Below are 21199 nucleotides of genomic sequence, written 5' to 3'. Positions count from 1 at the left end.
TGATCACAGGAAGGAGCTGGGCAGAGAACCTTCCTCTGCCTCCTTCCTGTGGACCCGCCATGCACCGTACATCCTGAGAGGCATCCCATGTGACTGCACACCTGCTAGGTGACTGGCCGTGTCTCTCTGCGCTTCATGAAGCAGCAGCCGGTGTCATCATGCATCACCTGCCTTGCTTCCCTGCCCCCTGCCCGCTTCTTGTCTTCACTCTCAGTGAAGGCCTTGGAATTGGGCCTCCTAAATAAAGCATCAGCACCTAATCCTTGCCACATGTTTCATTTTCTAGGGAACTTGGCCTAAGACCAGTATTTATGAATTTCACCTGATGACAGCAAAGGGGCCATTAGAAGGGGTGTTGGGTCTGCTCGGTTGAGGAGAGATGGACGTGTGTATAATACGCTTGTACTTGTATAAAAATGTCCACAAGGATACATTTTTTTAAAAAGGCCTCTTACTATCAGTTACTGCTGAGAAATGGGGCCAGGGAACATATGACTATAATACCCACTATATTACATGAACTTCTTAAATGTGCATTTAAAAATCCTCTTTTAAAAAAGGTTTTCTGGGGCTTCCGGGAAGATGGCGGAAGAGTAAGACGCAGAGATCACCTTCCTCCCCACAGATACACCAGAAATACATCTACACGTGGAACAACTCCTACAGAACACCTACTGAACGCTGGCAGAAGACCTCAGACGTCCCCAAAGGCAAGAAACCCCCCACGTACCTGGTGCGCGAGGAGAGGGGATTAAGAACGCTGCTTAAAGGAGCTCCAGAGACGGGCGGGAGACGCCAAGGCTGCTGCTGCCGCCACCAAGAAGCCTGTGTGCGAGCACAGGTCACTATCCACACCTCCCTTCCGGGGAGCCTGTGTAGCCCGCCACTGCCAGGGTCCTGGGATCCACGGGCAACTTCCCCGGGAGAACACACGGCGCGCCTCAGACTACTGCAACATCATGCCGGCGTCTGCCGGCGTCTGCCGGCGTCTGCCGGCGTCTGCCGGCGTCTGCCGGCGTCTGCCGGCGTCTGCCGGCGTCTGCCGGCGTCTGCCGGCGTCTGCCGGCGTCTGCCGGCGTCTGCCGGCGTCTGCCGCCGCAGGCCCGCCCCGCACTCCATGCCCCTCCCTCCCCCGGCCTGAGTGAGCCAGAGCCCCCGCATCAGCTGCTCCTTTAACCCCGCCCTGTCTGAGCAAAGAACAGACGCCCTCCGGCGACCTACACGCAGAGGCGGGGCCAAATCCAAAACTGAGTCCCTGGGAGCTGTGAGAACAAAGAAGAGAAAGGGAAATCCCTCCCAGCAGCCTCAGGAGCAGCGGGTTAAAGCTCCACAATCAACTTGATGTACCTGCATCTGTGGAATACCTGAAGCGACAACGAATCATCCCGAATTACGGAGGTGGACTATGAGAGCAAGATTTTGATTTTTTCCCTTTCCTCTTTTTGTGAGTGTGTATGTGTATGCTTCTGTGTGAGATTTTGTCTGTATAGCTTTGCTTCCACCATTTGTCCTAAGGCTCTATCCGTCCGGTTTTTTTTGCTTTTGTTTTTATTTTCTCTTAATAATTACTTTTTTATTTTAATAACTTTTATATTTTATCTTACTTTATTTTATTTTACTTTATCGTTTTTTTTTTTTTTTTTTTTTTGGATTAGGCGGGCCTCTCACTGTTGTGGCCTCTCCCGTTGCGGAGCACAGGCTCCGGACGCGCAGGCTCAGCAGCCATGGCTCACGGGCCCAGCCGCTCCGCGGCATGTGGGATCTTCCCAGACCGGGGCACGAACCCATGTCCCCTGCATTGGCAGACGGACTCTCAACCACTGCGCCACCAGGAAAGCCCTACTTTATCTTCTTTTTTTCCTTCCTTCCCTCCTCCTTTCCTCCCTCCCTCCCTCCTTTCTTTCTTTCTTTCTTCTACTAATTCTTTCTTTCTACTTTTTCTCCCTTTTATTCTGAGCCGAGTGGATGAAAGGCTCTTGGTGCTGCAGCCAGTGCTGTGCCTAAGAGGTGAGAGAGCCAACTTCAGGACACTGGTTCATAAGAGACCTCCCAGCTGCACATAATATCAAACGGCGAAAATCTCCCAGAGATCTCCATCTCAACACCAGCACCCAGCTTCACTCAACGACCAGCAAGCTACAGTGCTGAACATACTATGCGAAACAACTAGCAAGACAGGAACACAACCCCACCCATTAGCAGAGAGGCTGCCTAAAATCATAATAAGTCCACAGACACCCCAAAACACACCACCAGACGTGGACCTGCCCACCAGAAAGACAAGATCCAGCCTCATCCACCAGAACACAGGCACTAGTCCCCTCCACCAGGAAGCCTACACAACCCACTGAACCAACCTTAGCCACTGGGGACAGACACCAAAAACAACAGGAACTACAAACCTGCAGCCTGCGAAAAGGAGACCCCAAACACAGTAAGATAAGCAAAATGAGAAGACAGAAAAACACACAGCAGATGAAGGAGCAAGATAAAAACCCACCAGACCTAACAAATGCAGAGGAAATAGGCAGTCTACCTGAAAAAGAATTCAGAATAATGATAGTAAAGATGATCCAAAATCTTGGAAATAGAATAGACAAAATGCAAGAAACATTTAACAAGGACCTAGAAGAACTAAAGATGAAACAAACAACAAGGAACAACACAATATATGAAATTAAAAATTATCTAGAAGGGATCAACAGCAGAATAACTGAGGCAGAAGAACGGATAAGTGACCTGGAAGATAAAATAGTGGAAATAACTACTGCAGAGCAGAATAAAGAAAAAAGAATGAAAAGAACTGGGGACAATCTCAGAGACCTCTGGGACAACATTAAATGCACCAACAGTCGAATTATAGGGGTTCCAGAAGAAGAGAAAATGAAAGGACCTGAGAAAATATTTGAAGAGATTATAGTTGAAAACTTCCCTAATATGGGAAAGGAAATAGTTATTCAAGTCCAGGAAGCAAAGACAGTCCCATACAGAATAATTCCAAGGAGAAATACGCCAAGACACATATTAATCAAACTGTAAAAAATTAAATACAAAGAAAACATATTAAAAGCAGCAAGGGAAAAACAACAAATGACACACAAGGGAATCCCCATAAGGTTAAAAGCTGATCTTTCAGCAGAAACTCTGCAAGCCAGAAGGGACTGGCAGGACATATTTAAAGTGATGAAGGAGAAAAACCTGCAACCAAGATTACTCTACCCAGCAAGGATCTCATTCAGATTTGATGGAGAAATTAAAACCTTTACAGACAAGCAAAAGCTGAGAGAGTTCAGCACCACAAAACCAGCTCTACAACAACTGCTAAAGGCAAGAAACACAAGAGAAGGAAAAGACCTACAATAACGAACCCAAAATAATTAAGAAAATGGGAATAGGAACATACATATCGATAATTACCTTAAATGTAAATGGACTAAATGCTCCCACCAAAAGACACAGATTGGCTGAATGGATACAAACACAAGACCCATATATTTGCTGTCTACAAGAGACCCACGTCAGACCTAGAGACACATACAGACTGAAAGTAAGGGGATGGAAAAAGATATTTCATGCAAACGGAAACCAAAAGAAAGCTGGAGTAGCAATTCTCATATCAGACAAAATAGACTTTAAAACAAAGACTATTAGAGGAGACAAAGAAGGACACTACATAATGATCAAGGGATCGATCCAAGAAGAAGATATAACAATTGTAAATATTTATGCACCCAATATAGGAGCACCTCAATACATAAGGCAATTGCTAACAGCCATGAAAGGGGAAATCGACAGTAACACAATAATAGTAGGGGACTTTAACACCCCACTTTCACCAATGGACAGATCATCCAAAATGCAAATAAATAAGGAAACACAAGCTTTAAATGATACATTAAACAAGATGGACTTAATTGATATTTATAGGACATTCCATCCAAAAACAACAGAATACACATTTTTCTCTAGTGCTCATGGAACATTCTCCAGGATAGATATCTTGGGTCACAAATCAAGCCTTGGTAAATTTAAGAAAATTGAAATTGTATCAAGTATCTTTTCTGACCACAACTATGAGACTAGATATCAATTACAGGAAAAGATCTATAAAAAATACAAACACATGGAGGCTAAACAATACACTACTTAATAACGAATTGATCACTGAAGAAATCAAAGAGGAAATCAAAAAATACCTAGAAACAAATGACAATGGAGACATGACGACCCAAAATCTACGGGAGGCAGCAAAAGCAATTCTAAGAGGGAAGTTTATAGCAATACAATCCTACCTTAAGAAACAGGAAACATCTCGAATAAACAACCTAACCTTGCACCTAAAGCAATTAGCGAAAGAAGAAAAAAAAAAACCAAACTTAGCAGACGGAAAGAAATCATAAAAATGAGATCAGAAATAAATGAAAAAGAAATGAAGGAAATGATAGCAAAGATCAATAAAACTAAAAGCTGGTTCTTTGAGAATATAAACAAAATTGATAAACCATTAGCCAGACTCATCAAGAAAAAAAGGGAGAAGACTCAAATCAATAGAATTAGAAATGAAAAAGGAGAAGTAACAACTGACACTGCAGAAATACAAAAGATCATGAGAGGTTACTACAAGCAACTCTATGCCAATAAAATGGACAACCTGGAAGAAGTGGACAAATTCTTAGAAATGCACAGCCTTCTGAGACTGAACCAGGAAGAAATAGAAAATATGAACAGACCAATCACAAGCACTGAAATTGAAACTGTGATTAAAAATCTTCCAACAAACAAAAGCCCAGGACCAGATGGCTTCACAGGCGAATTCTATCAAACATTTAGAGAAGAGCTATCACCTATCCTTCTCAAACTCTTCCAAAATATAGCAGAGGGAGGAACACTCCCAAACTCATTCTACGAGGCCACCGTCACCCTGATACCAAAACCAGACAAGGATGTCACAAAAAAAGAAAACTACAGGCCAATATCACTGATGAACATAGCTGCAAAAATCCTCAACAAAATACTAGCAAACAGAATCCAACAGCACATTAAACGGATCATACAGCATGATCAAGTGGGGTTTATTCCAGGAATGCAAGGATTCTTCAATATACGCAAATCAATCAACGTGATATACCATATTAACAAATTGAAGCAGAAAAACCATATGATCATCTCAATAGATGCAGACAAAGTGTTCGACAAAATTCAACACCCATTTATGATAAAAACCCTGTGAAAGTAGGCACAGAGGGAACTTTCCTCAACATAATAAAGGCCATATATTAAAAACCCACAGCCAACATTGTCCTCAATGGTGAAAAACTGGAAGCATTTCCACTAAGATCAGGAATAAGACAAGGTTACCCACTCTCACCACTCTTATTCAACATAGTTTTGGAAGTTTTAGCCACAGCAATCAGAGAAGAAAAGGAAATAAAAGGAATCCAAATTGGAAAAGAAGAAGTAAAGCTGTCACTGTTTGTAGATGACATGATACTATACATAGAGAATCCTAAAGATGCTACCAGAAAACTACTAGAGCTAATCAATGAATTTGGTAAAGTAGCAAGATACAAAATTAATGCACAGAAATCTCTGGCATTCCTATACACTAATGATGAAAAATCTGAGTTGAAATCAAGAAAACACTCCCATTTACCATTACAACAAAAAGAATAAAATATCTAGGAATAAACCTACCTAAGGAGACAAAAGACCTGTATGCAGAAAATTATAATACATTGATGAAAGAAATTAAAGATGATACAAATAGATGGAGAGATATACCATGTTCTTGGATTGGAAGAATCAACATTGTGAAAATGACTATACTACGCAAAGCAATCTACAGATTCAATGCAATCCCTATCAAACTACCACTGGCATTTTTCACAGAACTAGAACAAAAAATTTCACAATTTGTATGGAAACACAAAAGACCCTGAATAGCCAAAGCAATCTTGAGAACGAAAAATGGAGCTGTAGGAATCAGGTTCCCTGACTTCAGACTATACTACAAAGTTACAGTAATCAAGACAGTATGGTACTGGCACAAAAACAGAAATATAGATCAATGGAAGAGGATAGAAAGCCCAGAGATAATCCCACGCAAATATGGTCACCTTATCTTTGATAAAGGAGGCAGGAATGTACAGTGGAGAAAGGACAGCCTCTTCAACAAGTGGTGCTGGGAAAACTGGACAGGTACATATAAAAGTACGAGATTAGATCATTCCCTAACACCATACACAAAAATAAGCTCAAAATGGACTAAAGACCTAAATGTAAGGCCAGAAACTATCAAACTCTTAGAGGAAAACATAGGCAGGACACTCTATGACATAAATCACAGCAAGATCCTTTTTGACCCACCTCCTAGAGAAATGGAAATAAAAACAAAAATAAACAAATGGGACCTAATGAAACTTCAAAGCTTTTGCACAGCAAAGGAAACCATAAACAAGACCAAAAGACAACCCTCAGCATGGGAGAAAATATTTGCCAATGAAGCAACTGACAAAGGATTAATCTCCAAAATTTATAAGCAGCTCATGCAGCTTAATAACAAAAAAACAAACAACCCAATCCAAAAATGGGCAGAAGACCTAAATAGACATTTCTCCAAAGAAGATATACAGACTGCCAACAAACACATGAAAGAATGCTCAACATTACTAATCATTAGAGAAATGCAAATCAAAACTACAATGAGATATCATCTCACACCAGTCAGAATGGCCATCATCAAAAAATCTAGAAACAATAAATGCTGGAGAGGGTGGGGAGAAAAGGGAACCCTCTTGCACTGTTGGTGGGAATGTAAATTGATACAGCCACTATGGAGAACAGTATGGAGGTTCCTTAAAAAACTACAAATAGAACTATCATATGACCCAGCAATCCCACTACTGGGCACATACCCTGAGAAAACCATAATTCAAAAAGAGTCATGTACCACAATGTTCATTGCAGCTCTATCTACAATAGCCCGGAGCTGGAAACAACCTAAATGTCCATCGGATGAATGGATAAAGAAGATGTGGCACATATATACAATGGAATATTACTCAGCCATAAAAAGAAAGGAAATTGAGCTATTTGTAATGAGGTGGATAGACCTAGAGTCTGTCATACAGAGTGAAGTAAGTCAGAAAGAGAAAGACAAATACCGTATGCTAACACATATATATGGAATTTAAGAAAAAAAAATGTCATGAAGAACCTAGGGTAAGACGGGAATAAAGACACAGACCTACTAGAGAATGGAGTTGAGGATATCGGGAGGGGGAAGAGTAAGCTGGGAGAAAGTGAGAGAGTGGCATGGACATAAATACACTACCAAACATAAAATAGATAGCTAGTGGGAAGCAGCCGCATAGCACAGGGAAATCAGCTCCGTGCTTTGTGATCGCCTGGAGGGATGGGACAGGGAGGGTGGGAGGGAGGGAGACGCAGGAGGGAAGAGATATGGGAACATATGTATATATATAACTGATTCATTTTGTTGTAAAGCAGAAACTAACACAGCATTGTAAAGCAATTATACTCCAATAAAGATGTTTAAAATAAATAAATAAGGTTTTCTGTTTATGGGTAAGTAATGATCTGATAGTAGTGAATAATATTTTTAACTTGTTTATAAAATCTTACATAACAGAACTATTTGAATATAGGACTTGAAATTGATTATCATGTCACCCAGTCCTCTAAATTACACTAAATTGGATTTCACTAGGGGAAGCAAGTCTAATACCTCATTAAAATAACTAAACCATGTCCAAGTAAGGGATGGAAACACATTTGTCTGATAACAGAAAAGCAGTAGGAACCTGTATTTTGGCCTTTTATCCTCCATTGTTTTTTTTCCTTCGACATAAAAAAAGCAGTTTATTGCAAGGGTATAAGACTCGACACTGAGAACATTGCTCAGACATTGTCAGAGCAAAGAGTAGGGCAGAGGCGGAGGACGGTGAAAACAAGGATGACCAGTGCGCACAAGAGAAGTGGGAGCTGATGCACACGCAGCCTATCCCCCAAGGCACAGGTAGCATGCGGGCAAGGCCTCTAACCCTGAATCTAGCCTCGGGCAGAGCCCATCCTGCTCTCACACTTGGCCTGATGGCTGTGATTCTGCCTTAGCTTGGAGCAGCGCCTGGGAATGTTGAAAAAAAAACTTTGTTCTTTTCAAGAAATAAAGCCAGTTATATTTTCAGCAACTTTCAACTGTAATTCTTTGGATGAATATAGTCTATTTCTTCCCAAGAACTCAAAGGAAAGTCCAGGAAAGACCTTCACAACCCCTCATTAATTGCAGTGTCCCTGCTTTGTAATTTTCACCTGCACAAGGGGTGAAGGAAATGCTCCCTCTGCAAGTTTTCTGGGTCTCACAAGAAAGGCAAACCCAGTCCAGAAAGAAGCGACTTCTTTCTTCTTCAAGTCAGGCCTTCGAACTAAGACCTTAATCAGTGAAGTTTTTGCAACTTTCCTTCTTGCACCTGGCCTCTCAATGAATTCTTCAACATGAACAGAACATAATGTTTACACAAAACAAACCACTTCACAACCTAGTGGCTTAGAACACAGTGCCATATTATCTCACTATTCTGTGGGTTGCCTGGGTTCACTCACAGAATATGGCTGTATGTAGCTGGAGCATTCTGTTGGACTGAGGTCCAAGATGCCTCACTCACTGTCTTGCAGCCGGTTTGGCTGTCTACTGGGTCACCTCAGTTCTCTTCTGTATGGCCTCTCAACATCTAGTAGGCTAGACCAGTTCCCTTATGTGCCTACCTTACATTCAGGCAAGGTTCTACAAGAGCAAACCGGAAGCTGCAAGATGGTCAAAGCCTAGGTTCTAGCTCACACCATGTCATTTGTACCATATTCTACCAGTCAAAGCAAGTCACACTGCCAGCCCAGATGCAAGGACGAGGGAGATAGACTCCATCTCTTGATGGGAGGAGCTCAAAGCTTTGTGGCCATGTTAAACCTACTGCATTCCACTCTCTGGCCACAATTATTTTCATTTCTCTTACATACAAAATATGCTCATTTCCTCCCAATATGGGATAAAGTCCAATATTTCATGATTTTCATCAGTCCAGATAGGGATGAGACTCAGGGTGTGGCTTTTAAAAATCCAGAATATTGTGACCTAAGAAACCTAAGTTAACTGCCATCTGTACGTCCAACATACAATGGTGAGGCAGGGACAGGGTAACTGCAGCAGACACTTCCTTTGTTAAGGGACTAATCACTAGTTCATAGTAATTCTGAAATCCAGCTGGGCACATGTCACCATTTATCCCTTGCCGGGGCAGGGGATGTGACCCAGGGTTCATTTCTGCTACCTGGGAGTGGTACTCTAATCCATTACTATTGGCTCTGCCCTTCGGCCTCTTGGCTTTGACTTTCTGAAAAGTCTTTCTTTTCCATAAAAAAAATAGTCCATATTTGCAACTGAACACTTTTCTCACCCTGCTTCATGCCCACTGAAATTTGGTGGCTCAGAAGTCTCTTTTCATTTTGATACAAATTCCTTAAAATGTTATGGACTTTCTGTTGCTAAGAAAATTCAATGGAGAAAGAACTGTCTTTTCAACAGATTATGCTGGTAAAACTGGATACCCGTATGTCAAAGAATGATGGTGGATCCCTTCTTCACACCATACACAAAAATTAACTCAAAGTGGATCATAGACTTAAATGTAAGAGATAAAACCGTAAAGTGGAAGGACAGAATTGAAGAAAATATTTGTAAATCATAGATAAGGGACTAGAATCCAGAAAATATAAAGAATTCTTATAACTCAACAATAAAAAGAGAAATAATCCCACCTAAAAGTCCTTAAAAAAGGATTTGGTGGACATTTGCGGAAAGAAAATATGCAAATGGCCAATAAGCATGTGAAAAGATGCTCAACAACATTATTTATCAGAGAAATGCAAATCAAAACCACTATGAGATATTACCTCATATTTCCTATCATTTGTCAAAAGAAAAATAATAACAAGTATTAGCAAGGATGTGGAGAAATTGGAACTGCTGGTGGAAATGTCAAGTGGTGCAGCTGCTTTGGAAAACAGTCTGCCTTTTCTCAAAAAATTAAACAGTTACTGTTGAATACATAGTCCAACAATTCCACTCCTAGGCATATACCCAAGATAAATGGAAATATATGTCTATGCCAAAACTTGTATATAAACCTCCATGGGAGCATTATTCATGATAGCCAAAAAGTGGAATCAGCCCACATGTCCATCAGCTGATGAACGGATAAACAAAATGTGGCAGATTCATACAGTGAAATGCTGATACATGCTACAACATGGATGAACCGTGAAAACCTCATGCTAAGTAAAAGAAACCAGACACAAAAGACCATAAATCATATTAGTCCACGTACATCAAATGTCCAGAATAGGCAAATCCAGAGAACCGAAAGCAGATTAGTGGTTGCCAGTGGTGAACAGAAAATGACTGCTAGTAGATACGGAATTTCTACTGGGGTGAGGAAAATGTTATGCAATTAGACAGTGGTGATGATTACACAACTTTGTGGATATACTAAAACCTGTTAGATTATACACCTTAAAGGGTGAATTTCATAATATGTGAATTACATCTCCAATAAAAATAAAATGTGTGGGCTCTCTATGTATCAAGTTATAGTCTAGTCTATTAGATGAAAACCACACCCACAATTCTTTTCAGGACAGGTCCTCTTTACTTTGGGTGTCAGAGTGCCACGGGGCAACACCCTGAAGATTCTTAAAAGCCCTTTTGTCTTGCTACGAGAGTTTACTTTAAATATTTCTAAGGTCTTAATAAAGAATTATATCGCTAGACCTTTGGTTTGATCTTTTTCTTGAGGCTATTACTTACTTGGAGAATATTTTGCCATTAGAGATACTAGAAGCGGGAAAACATTTTATTTTCCAATCCAGAATGTTCTAAGCCCTCTGTATCTCCTCAAAGTGCTGCTAGAAAACTGAACAGTCCCTCCTCTTGTTCATCTATCTTGTCCTGCACCTTATTGTATTCAGCCAAATAAACAAACAAATGGCTCATTGACACTTCTAGCATTCTGTCTGGAAATAACCTTAACTAGATCCATGAGTTCATTTGGTACAAATTCTCTTTTCCAGGTTATGCAGGCAACAATTTTGCCAAATGTACCATCACTAGATAACGGAACTGAGCTAGTCCAGCCCTGTGGCTCCCTCTTTCTCCAAAAAAGAGTCCTTATAAAGAGCGGGAGCTTTAGGCATTATTCCCAGCACTGGGAAATAACTCCTCAGAACATCTGATATCTAAGCTCAGCCTATATTCTCCCTCCCACATGAGGTCCCGCTCATACTTATCGTATATATAGACAGAACAACTGGTCAGCAGGGTTCCTCTCCTGGAACACAGCCCAAAGTATGTACAGCTGAACCTCAGTTCAGCCTGCCTTTTCTTCCATGACTTTTAGTCTATTCCAAAAATTGACCTGAAGTCTTTGGGCCTTTTAGATCTCTCCTTTGTACCTGCTTTCAAATTTATCTGAAATATCTTGTCACTTTTTACTTTGAAATATTTTTTATGGGAAGTTCACAAAAGGTATGAAGTAGGAGCACTGCATGGAAGTTAAGTTAAAGTAGTATCCGAGTATGGAAAGCGTGCAGGTATAGGGAAGGCTTGTAACTCCCCTTCTCCAGAAGCCCAAATAAGGGAGGCTGCAGCCCAAACCTCTGACCCTGTGGGAGTCTAGGCCCTGACGTGGATAATGTGGAGATCAGCTTTGGAATTCCAGGAAGGCATCTAGAAATTTAGAAATTAATTTCTTTGACCAATTAAATTTACTGAAAAAGCGGCCAAAATATTTTTTAAAATGTTCACCCTCACTATTTTCAGCCATCAGAAAAGGAAACGGGGACTCTGCTGGTGGGTGTACACACTGATCTCTCAGAAAGGCAATTTGGAAAAATTTACCAAAAATCACAAATTCCACTCCGAAAAACTTATACTAAGGAATAATCAGTGATGTACCAGGAATATTCATTAAAGTTTTATTTTTAGTAAGGAAAAATTGAACTCATATGTCCAACAATGAGGGACTGATTTAACAAATTGTGGTTCATTTGTATCATGCAGTTATTAAAATGATGATATATGATATAAAAATCATTTTATATCATAGATCATTAAGTTATATCACATTGTTAAGTGAAAAGCAGGCTATAAATTAATATAATATACACACACATCACACATATAAACACACGTACACAAACATACACACACATATGACACCAATTCTGAAAATATTTTAAACATAATGTTTAAAAATATTAACAGTGGTTACCTATAGACAGAAACAATGTTAGAATTTTTTTCCACTCTTTTTTGCATTTTCCACATTTTCCAGATTTTCTGCCATGGGAAAAGGTATTTTTTTTCTGGGAGTCTGTACTTAGTCATTTTCACTGTGTCTTATTTTCATAAGTTTTGCTCTTTCTTCATTTTTGATCCCAAATAAAATGAATAGCTCAACAGTGGTGGCTCTAGGGCAGGGGTAAGGGAACATGGCTAACTGTGTGAATTTTCTTGCCAATATTTTCTAAATCAGGGGCCATCCAATAAATCATGCTATTGGAACACATGAGAAAAACCACTGGCAATGTCTTACTTAAGACTTATTAATTTAAATAGGCCTAACAACAAAGACATTTACCAAGAAGTAAAGAAATATCTTTTTCTATTTATTGGAATAATTAAATAACCAAGAGTAAAATTTGTAAACATATATAAAAATATTAAAAAATTAAAATACAGTAAAACTATAAAATAAGTATACAATTATAAATACATTAACTGAGCAACCTCAAAACTATATAAATATAGGATATTTATGAAATTCTTTAGAGATGTAACATCTATTCTTTGAATAAAGTTTGAAATTTGTTTGTAATTTTCAAACTATGGAAGGAAAAAGTAAATAATAGCTCTGTCCAATTTATAATTATCCAAAGAGAATGATTTTGTGCTATTTCTTGCTTGTCTTTTCTAATACCCATTCAATCACCTAGGGAGAGAAAAAAATATGATTATGGTACATTTCTATTGGAAACACAAGTGATAGAAAAAGATATTGTTAAAATTTCAAAAGAGTATGGTAGAAAATTTAAAGCAAAAAATAACCTGTCAAAATCTTAAAATATATATTATCTTGAAAATACATTTTACTAGCAGTTACCAGTGGGGACAGGGAAAGGGGAAGGGGCAATATAGGAGTATGAGATTAAGAAGTACAAACTATTATGTATAAAATAAGCTGCAAGGGTATATTGTACAACACAGGGAATAGAGCCAAGATTTTATAGTAATTAAAAATGGAGTATAACCTTTAAAAATTGTGAATCACTATATTGTACACCTGTAACTTACATAATATTATACATCAACTATACTTCTATTAAAAAAAAAAACTAAGGAAATGATTATCACACACACACAAAAATCAGTAGAGCGGTTACCTCCAGAGGTGATGCAGTGGGATATGGTGGGGAAGGGATTCTTTGGGGGTTTCCAAGGTCCCCACAATATTTTATTTCCCAGGTTGCACAGTGAGTGATCCCAAGGATATTCTCTTTTAAAATTATGTTTTTAAATTGTATGTGTTAGGGAGGGTGGGAGGGAGGGAGACGCAAGAGGGAAGAGATATGGGAGGGAACACATGTATATGTATAACTGATTCACTTTGTTATAAAGCAGAAACTAACACACCATTGTAAAGCAATTATACCCCAATAAAGATGTTAAAAAAATAAATAAAAATAAATTGTATGTGTTTCTTTGCATATGTGTATACATATTATATGTTAGATCATGAATTTTTAAATGGAAAAAAAACCCCACATTTTATTTTCTTGCTCAAGAACACTTTTTGCTGAACTTCCGCTGCGGAATACAGTAGTGTTCTCGCTGGACAAGATGTTCTCACTGGACAAGCAGTTTTCTCACTGGACTCTATTTTCTCACCTTTATTTGAAAAATGTACTTTCAAAGCATCACTAAGAAGAAATTAACTAAACTGAAAATAGCTAATAGAAATGGATTAATTTTTCCAGCTCTTTGGATTTTTTTTTTCTGTTTCTTTCTTAACATCAGTTTAGAAGCTCCTTTGTTAACAGAGAAATCTCTTAAATACTACTAAAGATTCTGCTTGCATAAGTCTATTATTCACTATTTTAAAGAGTGGTCATAGGGACAAAGTTGAAAAGACCACTCACTAATTCTTACTGCATATATTACAGCATCATAGGTACTAACCTGCAATAAAATAGCAATTTAATTGAATGTCGTTTCTTGGGAATAATTTATTTACCTGTACAACATTGTTGCTTGCTGTTTTCTTCATTTCTTCAAATAGACCCCTTGAAGTTTTAAGATCCTAAACATAATAAAATACAGCAGCTTAAATCTGCACATTAAATTACAGAGAACAAGTCATTATTAAAAACTTGAGATGATCCTAATTCTGTAAGTATCAACATGAAGAGGGAGATACTACAAAAAAATCAAAGTAACAGATTATAATTTAGTTCCTGTCAAAGTACTCTAACCAAAATACATCCATATATACATAAATCCATGCCACTCTAATCTCAAATACTCAATGGCACTGACCAAACCTAAGCCCCATCCTCAACTATGAGTAGCCACATTAACTTCATTACTCAGGAAATGAACATACAGTTCATATTTATTTTTCAGATAAAATAACTTTTTTTCTCTCTCTTCTTTTTGGCTATTTCATTCCACCACAAAGAGGGAATGACATAGGAAATAAAACTGAAATCTCTGACTTGTAAAAAGGTAATGACTATATCAAATTATATTATAAAAATTTTAAAACCCAATTGTATTTAAAAAAAAAAGTAATCCTCTGCTGCACTTCCAAGCTATGTTCCATTGAAGTAGTCACTTTGAATTCTTTAAGCTCTTTCTCTTATTTATACCTTCATGTTACTAAATAATAAGCTTATACTTTATTTCGTGATTTAACAGTTCTAGACAGTGATTGCTGTTATCCCAGATTCAGGTCTCTGAATCCTCCCACCTCCCTTCTCTTCCTCTCAGTAACAGCTGCACCACAAATTTTTGATTAGTAAATAGTCAATGTTTGCATTTTATACCTAAGCAAATATAGTTCAATCCTGAGCTAAGTAATGTATAACGGTTATAATTTCTCTTTCATCTGTTTTGTTTATCCTGTAGTTGAACTACGTTTGCTTAGTTTTCCACGTGTATAATCCTACCCCCACCCCACAATGCTGTGAAAGACTGATTAAATGTACAGCAAAGTTCTTCAAACACTCAGGGATCCTGGATAATCTCTCACTTCAGCTTTTCGTTTTTGCTTTTGTTTTCTTAATTGTATTTTTTTAAACTGGAGATCCTCCTCCCATAGCCTGCTCCAATTTGGTCCAATTGCTCCCTCAGCCTGGTCCCATTGGGACTTATCTTCCCCAGTCTAGGTTAGTTCTTCTTTTATTTCTTGATTCAGTCCCTTGTTCTATTGAATTTCATCTTCTCACAGATTTGTCAAAAGGGTAAAAAAATGACAGAATTTTTCAGACCTTCCATGACTGAAAGTATCTGTACTGAATTTTCATACCTGACTGACTTCTAGACCAGGTATAAAATACTAGGTAAATCACTTTCCTTCAGAATTTGAAGATACTGTTCTACCTTCTTCTGGCACACAGAAAAATCCAATGCCACTCTTATTGATTCTTTGTATGTAAACTACTTTCTCTCCTGGGAAGCTTTTAGGAAATATTCTCTCTGTCCCAGGAGATGTGACATTCCACAGTGATGTGGCTTGTAGAACTGTCATCCACTAGGCTGGACAAGCTGTGTGCCCTTTCCAGCAGAAGGAGTGCGTCCTTCAGGTCTAGAAAACTTTCTGTTATATTTTTGAGTTTTCTCTCCTCTAGTCTCTATTTTTGAAACTCCTATTATTAGCATATTGGATCTTTTGGATTAATTCCCCCATTTTCTTATCCTGTGTTTAATGTTTTTATCCTTAATTTTGTCATTAATACTAATTTCTGGTAAATTTCTTAATCTCAACTGTTCAGCCTTTCTATTGTACTGATTTTATCATATTTCTAATTTTAAGGAGCTTTCATGTTCTATAGTTTTTGGAAACAGCATCCCATTCCGGTTTTGTGCACCCAATTATCTTCTCTCTGAGACAATATAGTTTTTTATGAAGTTTTCTTCAGCTTTCTGCTCCTTTATAGTTCCCTTTGTTCCTTCATGTTTTGGCATCTGCTGTATTAGAAGCTTTTCTAAAAAGTATGCTAACTCTTGGCTGTCCAGTCATATTTTAAAATGAGATAGTAAAAATCTTACTGGAAGCTCTGTCTGTACAGAGCTTGTTCATTGGTATCTTTACAAGGTAGGGGAATAAGGGGCCAGTTGGACTTTTTACCGTGGCCTCCAATTCTTTTTTCTCCAGAGACTATTTCCTGCATTGTCGCAGGGGTGGGGTGGGGGGTGGTGAGGATAAAACTATGTATAATATACTTATCTGTAGTTAACATTGCGGGGGAAAAGCGTGCAGAGCAAACTGAAGGCTCCCCAGTTCACTCTGTAGATCTCTATTTAACTCCTCTTTTTTTTCACCTGGCACCTTGCCCCTGCTTTCCATGATACTTGGTGTCTCCAAGACCTGAGCAGGTCACAGACCGTGTCTGTTGAACTGGCTTGCCTCTCACAGGTGTCCCCAGGCAGACATTTAGGCTGTCACTTCTTCTACTCTGTTATACCACGCTTCCATGTATTTTTTTTGGTTCAACAATGTATGAAAACATTTCTACATTTCTCCTTTCCTCTTTTCTTAGTTTTTGTACTTTCAATACTGTGTTTCTTGAGAGATATTAGAAGGGAAGGGAATCGAATGCATGCGGTCCATCTGCAGTTTTAATCAGGAACCCATATAAAATTGTGATTCAAGTCAGAAACTCTGAAAACTGGAACTAATCTAACACCATCTAAGTTTTACAAAATTGTCATCTGAATGGCCGATCTGTCCAATGTCTTACAACAAGCAGATAATGGATCCAAAATTAGAAGCTGGGTGCTTCGATACTCCCTCCAGTAGTTTCACTATATACTAAAATTACTTGAATAAGTTGAATAAAGTAAGTGGAAGCTTATTATCAACTTAAGTCAAAGGCTTGTTAGGGAAACACTGAGGATACCAGTTAAAGTGTAGTTTTCTACATCTGAGAACTAAAATCAAATAAATCAAATATAAACTTTTTGACTCCAATTTTTCTACCTCCATTAAAAAAAAATTGGCAATAAGCTATCAGTGTAAAAAATACTCAGTCAATATTATCTTGTGTCAAATAGGAACATTAGAACTTGACCTCGATTTTGCCATCAGTAGAGAAGACACTGTACCTTTAGATAGAACTTCGAGATCTCAAAGAGACGTTGGCTGCAAGCCGTGAAACATTCGTGAGCCTCAGTAATCCTGTGTTTCTTCAGGGTTTCAGTAACTACTTCTTTCAATATCTTGAACAGAACATAGTATACAACAAATATGTCTTGGAAAAGGTACAAACATATTATTTCAGCTTTAGAGTTAAGTTCTGTGAATCACAGAACCATGTAGCTATGCTAAAGATAGATAAGCTCATTAAGACAAAGCATCTAGAAGAAAGGAGATCTGAAACAGTGACACGATCACACGTGTCGCAGGCTATCTGTCAGGAAGAAAGGACCAGAGTATCTGAAGAGAGGAATTCATATCCTGAGTTCTGAATCAAAATCTGAGTGTAAAAGGTACACACAGCAGGGATATACAGGTGTGTACTTATTTTTTATTATGGAAAATGTCAAACACTGTAAAGAGAATATTTGTAACAAATCCTCATCTCGATGTATCTACTACCAGTTTCAAGAAGGATCAATTTGTGGCTCTTTCTGTTTCACTTATACGCCCCCACTCACTTTTCCATTATCCTTCTTGCACTGAATTTTTTTTTTCCTCCATTTTTTTGGCCATACCACACAGCTTGCAGGATCTCAGTTCCTGGACCAGGGATTGAATCCGGGCAAGGCAGTGAAAGCCCAGAATCCTAACCACTAGGCCACCAGGGAACTCCCCTGAATTATTTTAAAGTAAATTAAAGATACCATTTCATTTCATTCGTAAAATTTTTAGACAAACGTTTAAAACGAATCAAATGAAGAAATTTCTTCCCGTGCAGAACTAAGAGAGTCAGGAAGTAAATCTTTACCCGTGTGTGTTTCTGTGATCTGGATTCCTTACTGGGCCTCGATGTTTTTGATTCAGGCACACTTTTTTGACCTGAACTGGCATTTGTAGTGACTTTGGGAGTTTCACTGCTAAGAACTGGAAGAGATGGACAAGTCACAGGTAATGATCTCTCTGCCCGTGGCTTTCTGGATGTCACTGCATGATGATGATGATTAGTAATGCCACTTCTCTGAGAAAGAAGAGAATCTGAACTTTCAGATTTCACAAGTCTAATGGGGGGGAAAATATAATGCAGATGAAGTGAATCAACAATGAAGTCCATTTTCTGTCTTAAATGTTACAACCATAACCATTGACATATAAACCCAAGAAAAGCAAACACAATTTCTTGCTACTACTGCCTTAAATAAGCAGTCAACATCATATTATACAGTTGCTCCCTTAGTTCTTCAAATGAGTGACTAGAACACAGAAGGCAATGAATAACATTCTAGGATTTCAGCTAGTATTAAAAGCTAATAGGAAAAACTAGCAACATTACTGTCACCCTCCCCGTTAATTTACAATTTCTCACAGAAATCAGGGATGGCACTCCAGGCAATGCTATTTATAGATCCAGTACTCATCTGCCAAGTACTTATACTTTTCTATTAAGATAATTTTGATGAAGAAACCATAATAATCATGCTTGCTGTAGCTATGCAACTACCTGAGCAAAATAAATAACAGTGTTAAAACAAACAGAAATAAAACTATAAAAGTAGCTCTTGTTTCAATCTTTCTAGAATGTTTAAATTTCCTGTTACAAGATAGGGTCTCATATTTTTCAATTCTGTTAACCTAGAGGCCACAGTGTACTTTCTTGTCTGGAACACATATCTATCAGTCACAGTCAGAAATAAAAAATATTATTACAAAATACAGTATCCTAAATGTCAATGGATTTGCTTTTTAGCTTTATCGCATGTAAATATTACCATGAACTTGTAAAGTCCTCATGAAAATAATTTAGTTATTCCCCATCAGGGAAAAAGGATTCTAATAATTTTCACTGTTTAAAAGAAGATTTGAAAGTTTCACTTTAAGATATTTGACACTTTTTGAAAGATTTACATATAATAAGAATTTAAGGTTTGTTTTAGGTGCCAAAGACCTAAATTTGACAAAGGTTCTAAAGATATATAAATTCAATAGAAATTAGAGTGTTTATCTCATAAGCTTCTAATTTCTGTTCAGGTATTTGGATATTTTATTTAGCTAGCAAATAAATTAGCTAGAAAGATCTCATTTTTCATATATTATTATGTAGGCTTTAAAGCTATATTTTATATGAAACAAGTTGTTTTAAAACGGTACCTCATGGGAATTTCCTGGTGGTCCAGTGGTTAGGACTCCTCGCTTTCACTGCCATAGCCCAGGTTCAACCAAAAATGGTACCTCATGAAACCCCTTGTTTAAGGGGCCAGTGTAGGTAGGAAACAGTGAGAAGAGAGCTAACAGAAAAACTGCATCCCTAAACATCCCCTTCAACAGAGCAGCTCAGCTGCTTAATCTATTGGATAAGATCGCCAGTGTTCCATGGCTTAAAAGCTTTACAACCCATCGTGCTGATGGGCTGTATATTATAAAGCAAGAAACAATGTGTTTTTTCCAAGTCATTTCCTTGTATAACTTATAAGCATAATCATCAACTGCTCACAATACAAACACAGTTCCTGTATGAATGAATTACATTAAAATCTGCACAGAAAGCAGCTTAAAAATCTGAAAGATTAATTCAATTACCCTCGGCCTAAAATACTTTCTGTCAAGATACTATCTTTATGTACTTAATATACCACCTTTTGGGGGGATAAAGGCAGTTCAGATCTTTTGATCTCCTTTTTCCTCGGGAGACTTCAGTCCGGAGTTCACTTTGTAAAGCTTCTCCATCAGGGACACTTCCGGGCTCTGACAAAACTGCTGGAGACGGAAGAGGGCTCAGTACGGTAGGTACTGGAAAACTTTCTCTGGTGCATGTAGTTTGAGTTTCATAACGAATAAGACGAGACTGAAGTTCTGAAAATCCCCCATCTCTTTCTAATGCTTTTCGGTCATCCAAGCAATATCTAAACAAGAGAAAGATCTTTAAAATCAAAGACTCCAAGGCAGCCATGGGCTTTTCCCTGCCAATTAGGGAAAAGCAAAACATGTGCTTAAAAAGTTCTTACTAAACTTCCTAATAATTGTTGGAAGGTTGAGTGAACGGCCAACTTCCCTCACAAGTTCAGTTTTTTCCAGCCTGCTACACAACATGGCAAAAGATTAAAAAAATTTGAAGTACAATCTGATTCCTCTTTGACTGTTTCTGGGCAACAGATTAAGTTAATCCTCTGGCTTATTTTCAAAATAATACAGTTGCTGTTTTGATACTTTTTAAATCTCTACCAACCTCTGATACTTCAGCATGGCTGATATGTAATGACGTGAAATGCTAACTTCTGTTAGAAAGAACAAGTTTATTTTCAACACAAAGATTAACAGGGTATAAAGGCATTCTAAACTGGCTCACCAAACACAGCTCAGAACATTTTGAAATTTCCCTTTGAAACTCATTTCCACCTTACTGACTGATTGACAAATTTTCCTTCAAACACTTCAGCTGTGTGTGCATTTGGTTTCTAGCTAAATCTGATTTAACAACAATGAGATGTTTGCTCAGTGATTTAACATCAATGAGATGTTTGCTCAGTGAATGCTTCTGGACTTAAAGAAATCCCATCTTAGGGACTTCCCTGGTGGTCCAGTAGTAAAGAATCCGCCTTACAATGCAGGGGATGCAGGTTCTATCCCTGGTAAGGGAACTAAGATCCCACGTGCTGCAGGGCAACTAAGCCCGCGAGCCACAACTATTGAGCTCGCACCTCAACTAGAGAGCCCGC

At 38.3% G+C, this 21199-nt stretch overlaps 1 protein-coding gene across 7 annotated transcripts in view; it reads right to left on the bottom strand.

The window, feature by feature from the left end:
- The window catches only part of MTBP (MDM2 binding protein), a 152088-nt gene that overhangs the window by 67386 nt on the left and 63503 nt on the right, over nt 1-21199 (bottom strand). For 3 of the 7 annotated variants that reach the window (XM_073794701.1, XM_019932057.3, XM_019932058.3), the window contains exons 18-22: nt 20120-20386; nt 18298-18547; nt 17456-17569; nt 14364-14429; nt 12718-13061 (exon numbers count right to left, since the gene is read on the bottom strand). In XM_073794701.1, coding sequence (XP_073650802.1) covers nt 13023-13061; nt 14364-14429; nt 17456-17569; nt 18298-18547; nt 20120-20386 — 736 coding nt within the window. In that variant the 3' untranslated portion in view covers nt 12718-13022. Of the gene's footprint in view, nt 1-12717; nt 13062-14363; nt 14430-17455; nt 17570-18297; nt 18548-20119; nt 20387-21199 lie in introns of those variants that run through there. The other 4 variants (XR_004522713.2, XR_012327329.1, XR_004522714.2 and 1 more) reach the window with 2 other exon arrangements.

The sequence above is a fragment of the Tursiops truncatus genome, chromosome 17 (assembly GCF_011762595.2).
Source record: "Tursiops truncatus isolate mTurTru1 chromosome 17, mTurTru1.mat.Y, whole genome shotgun sequence".
Taxonomy (NCBI): domain Eukaryota; kingdom Metazoa; phylum Chordata; class Mammalia; order Artiodactyla; family Delphinidae; genus Tursiops; species Tursiops truncatus.
This window is presented reverse-complemented; position numbering and strand designations above follow the sequence as displayed.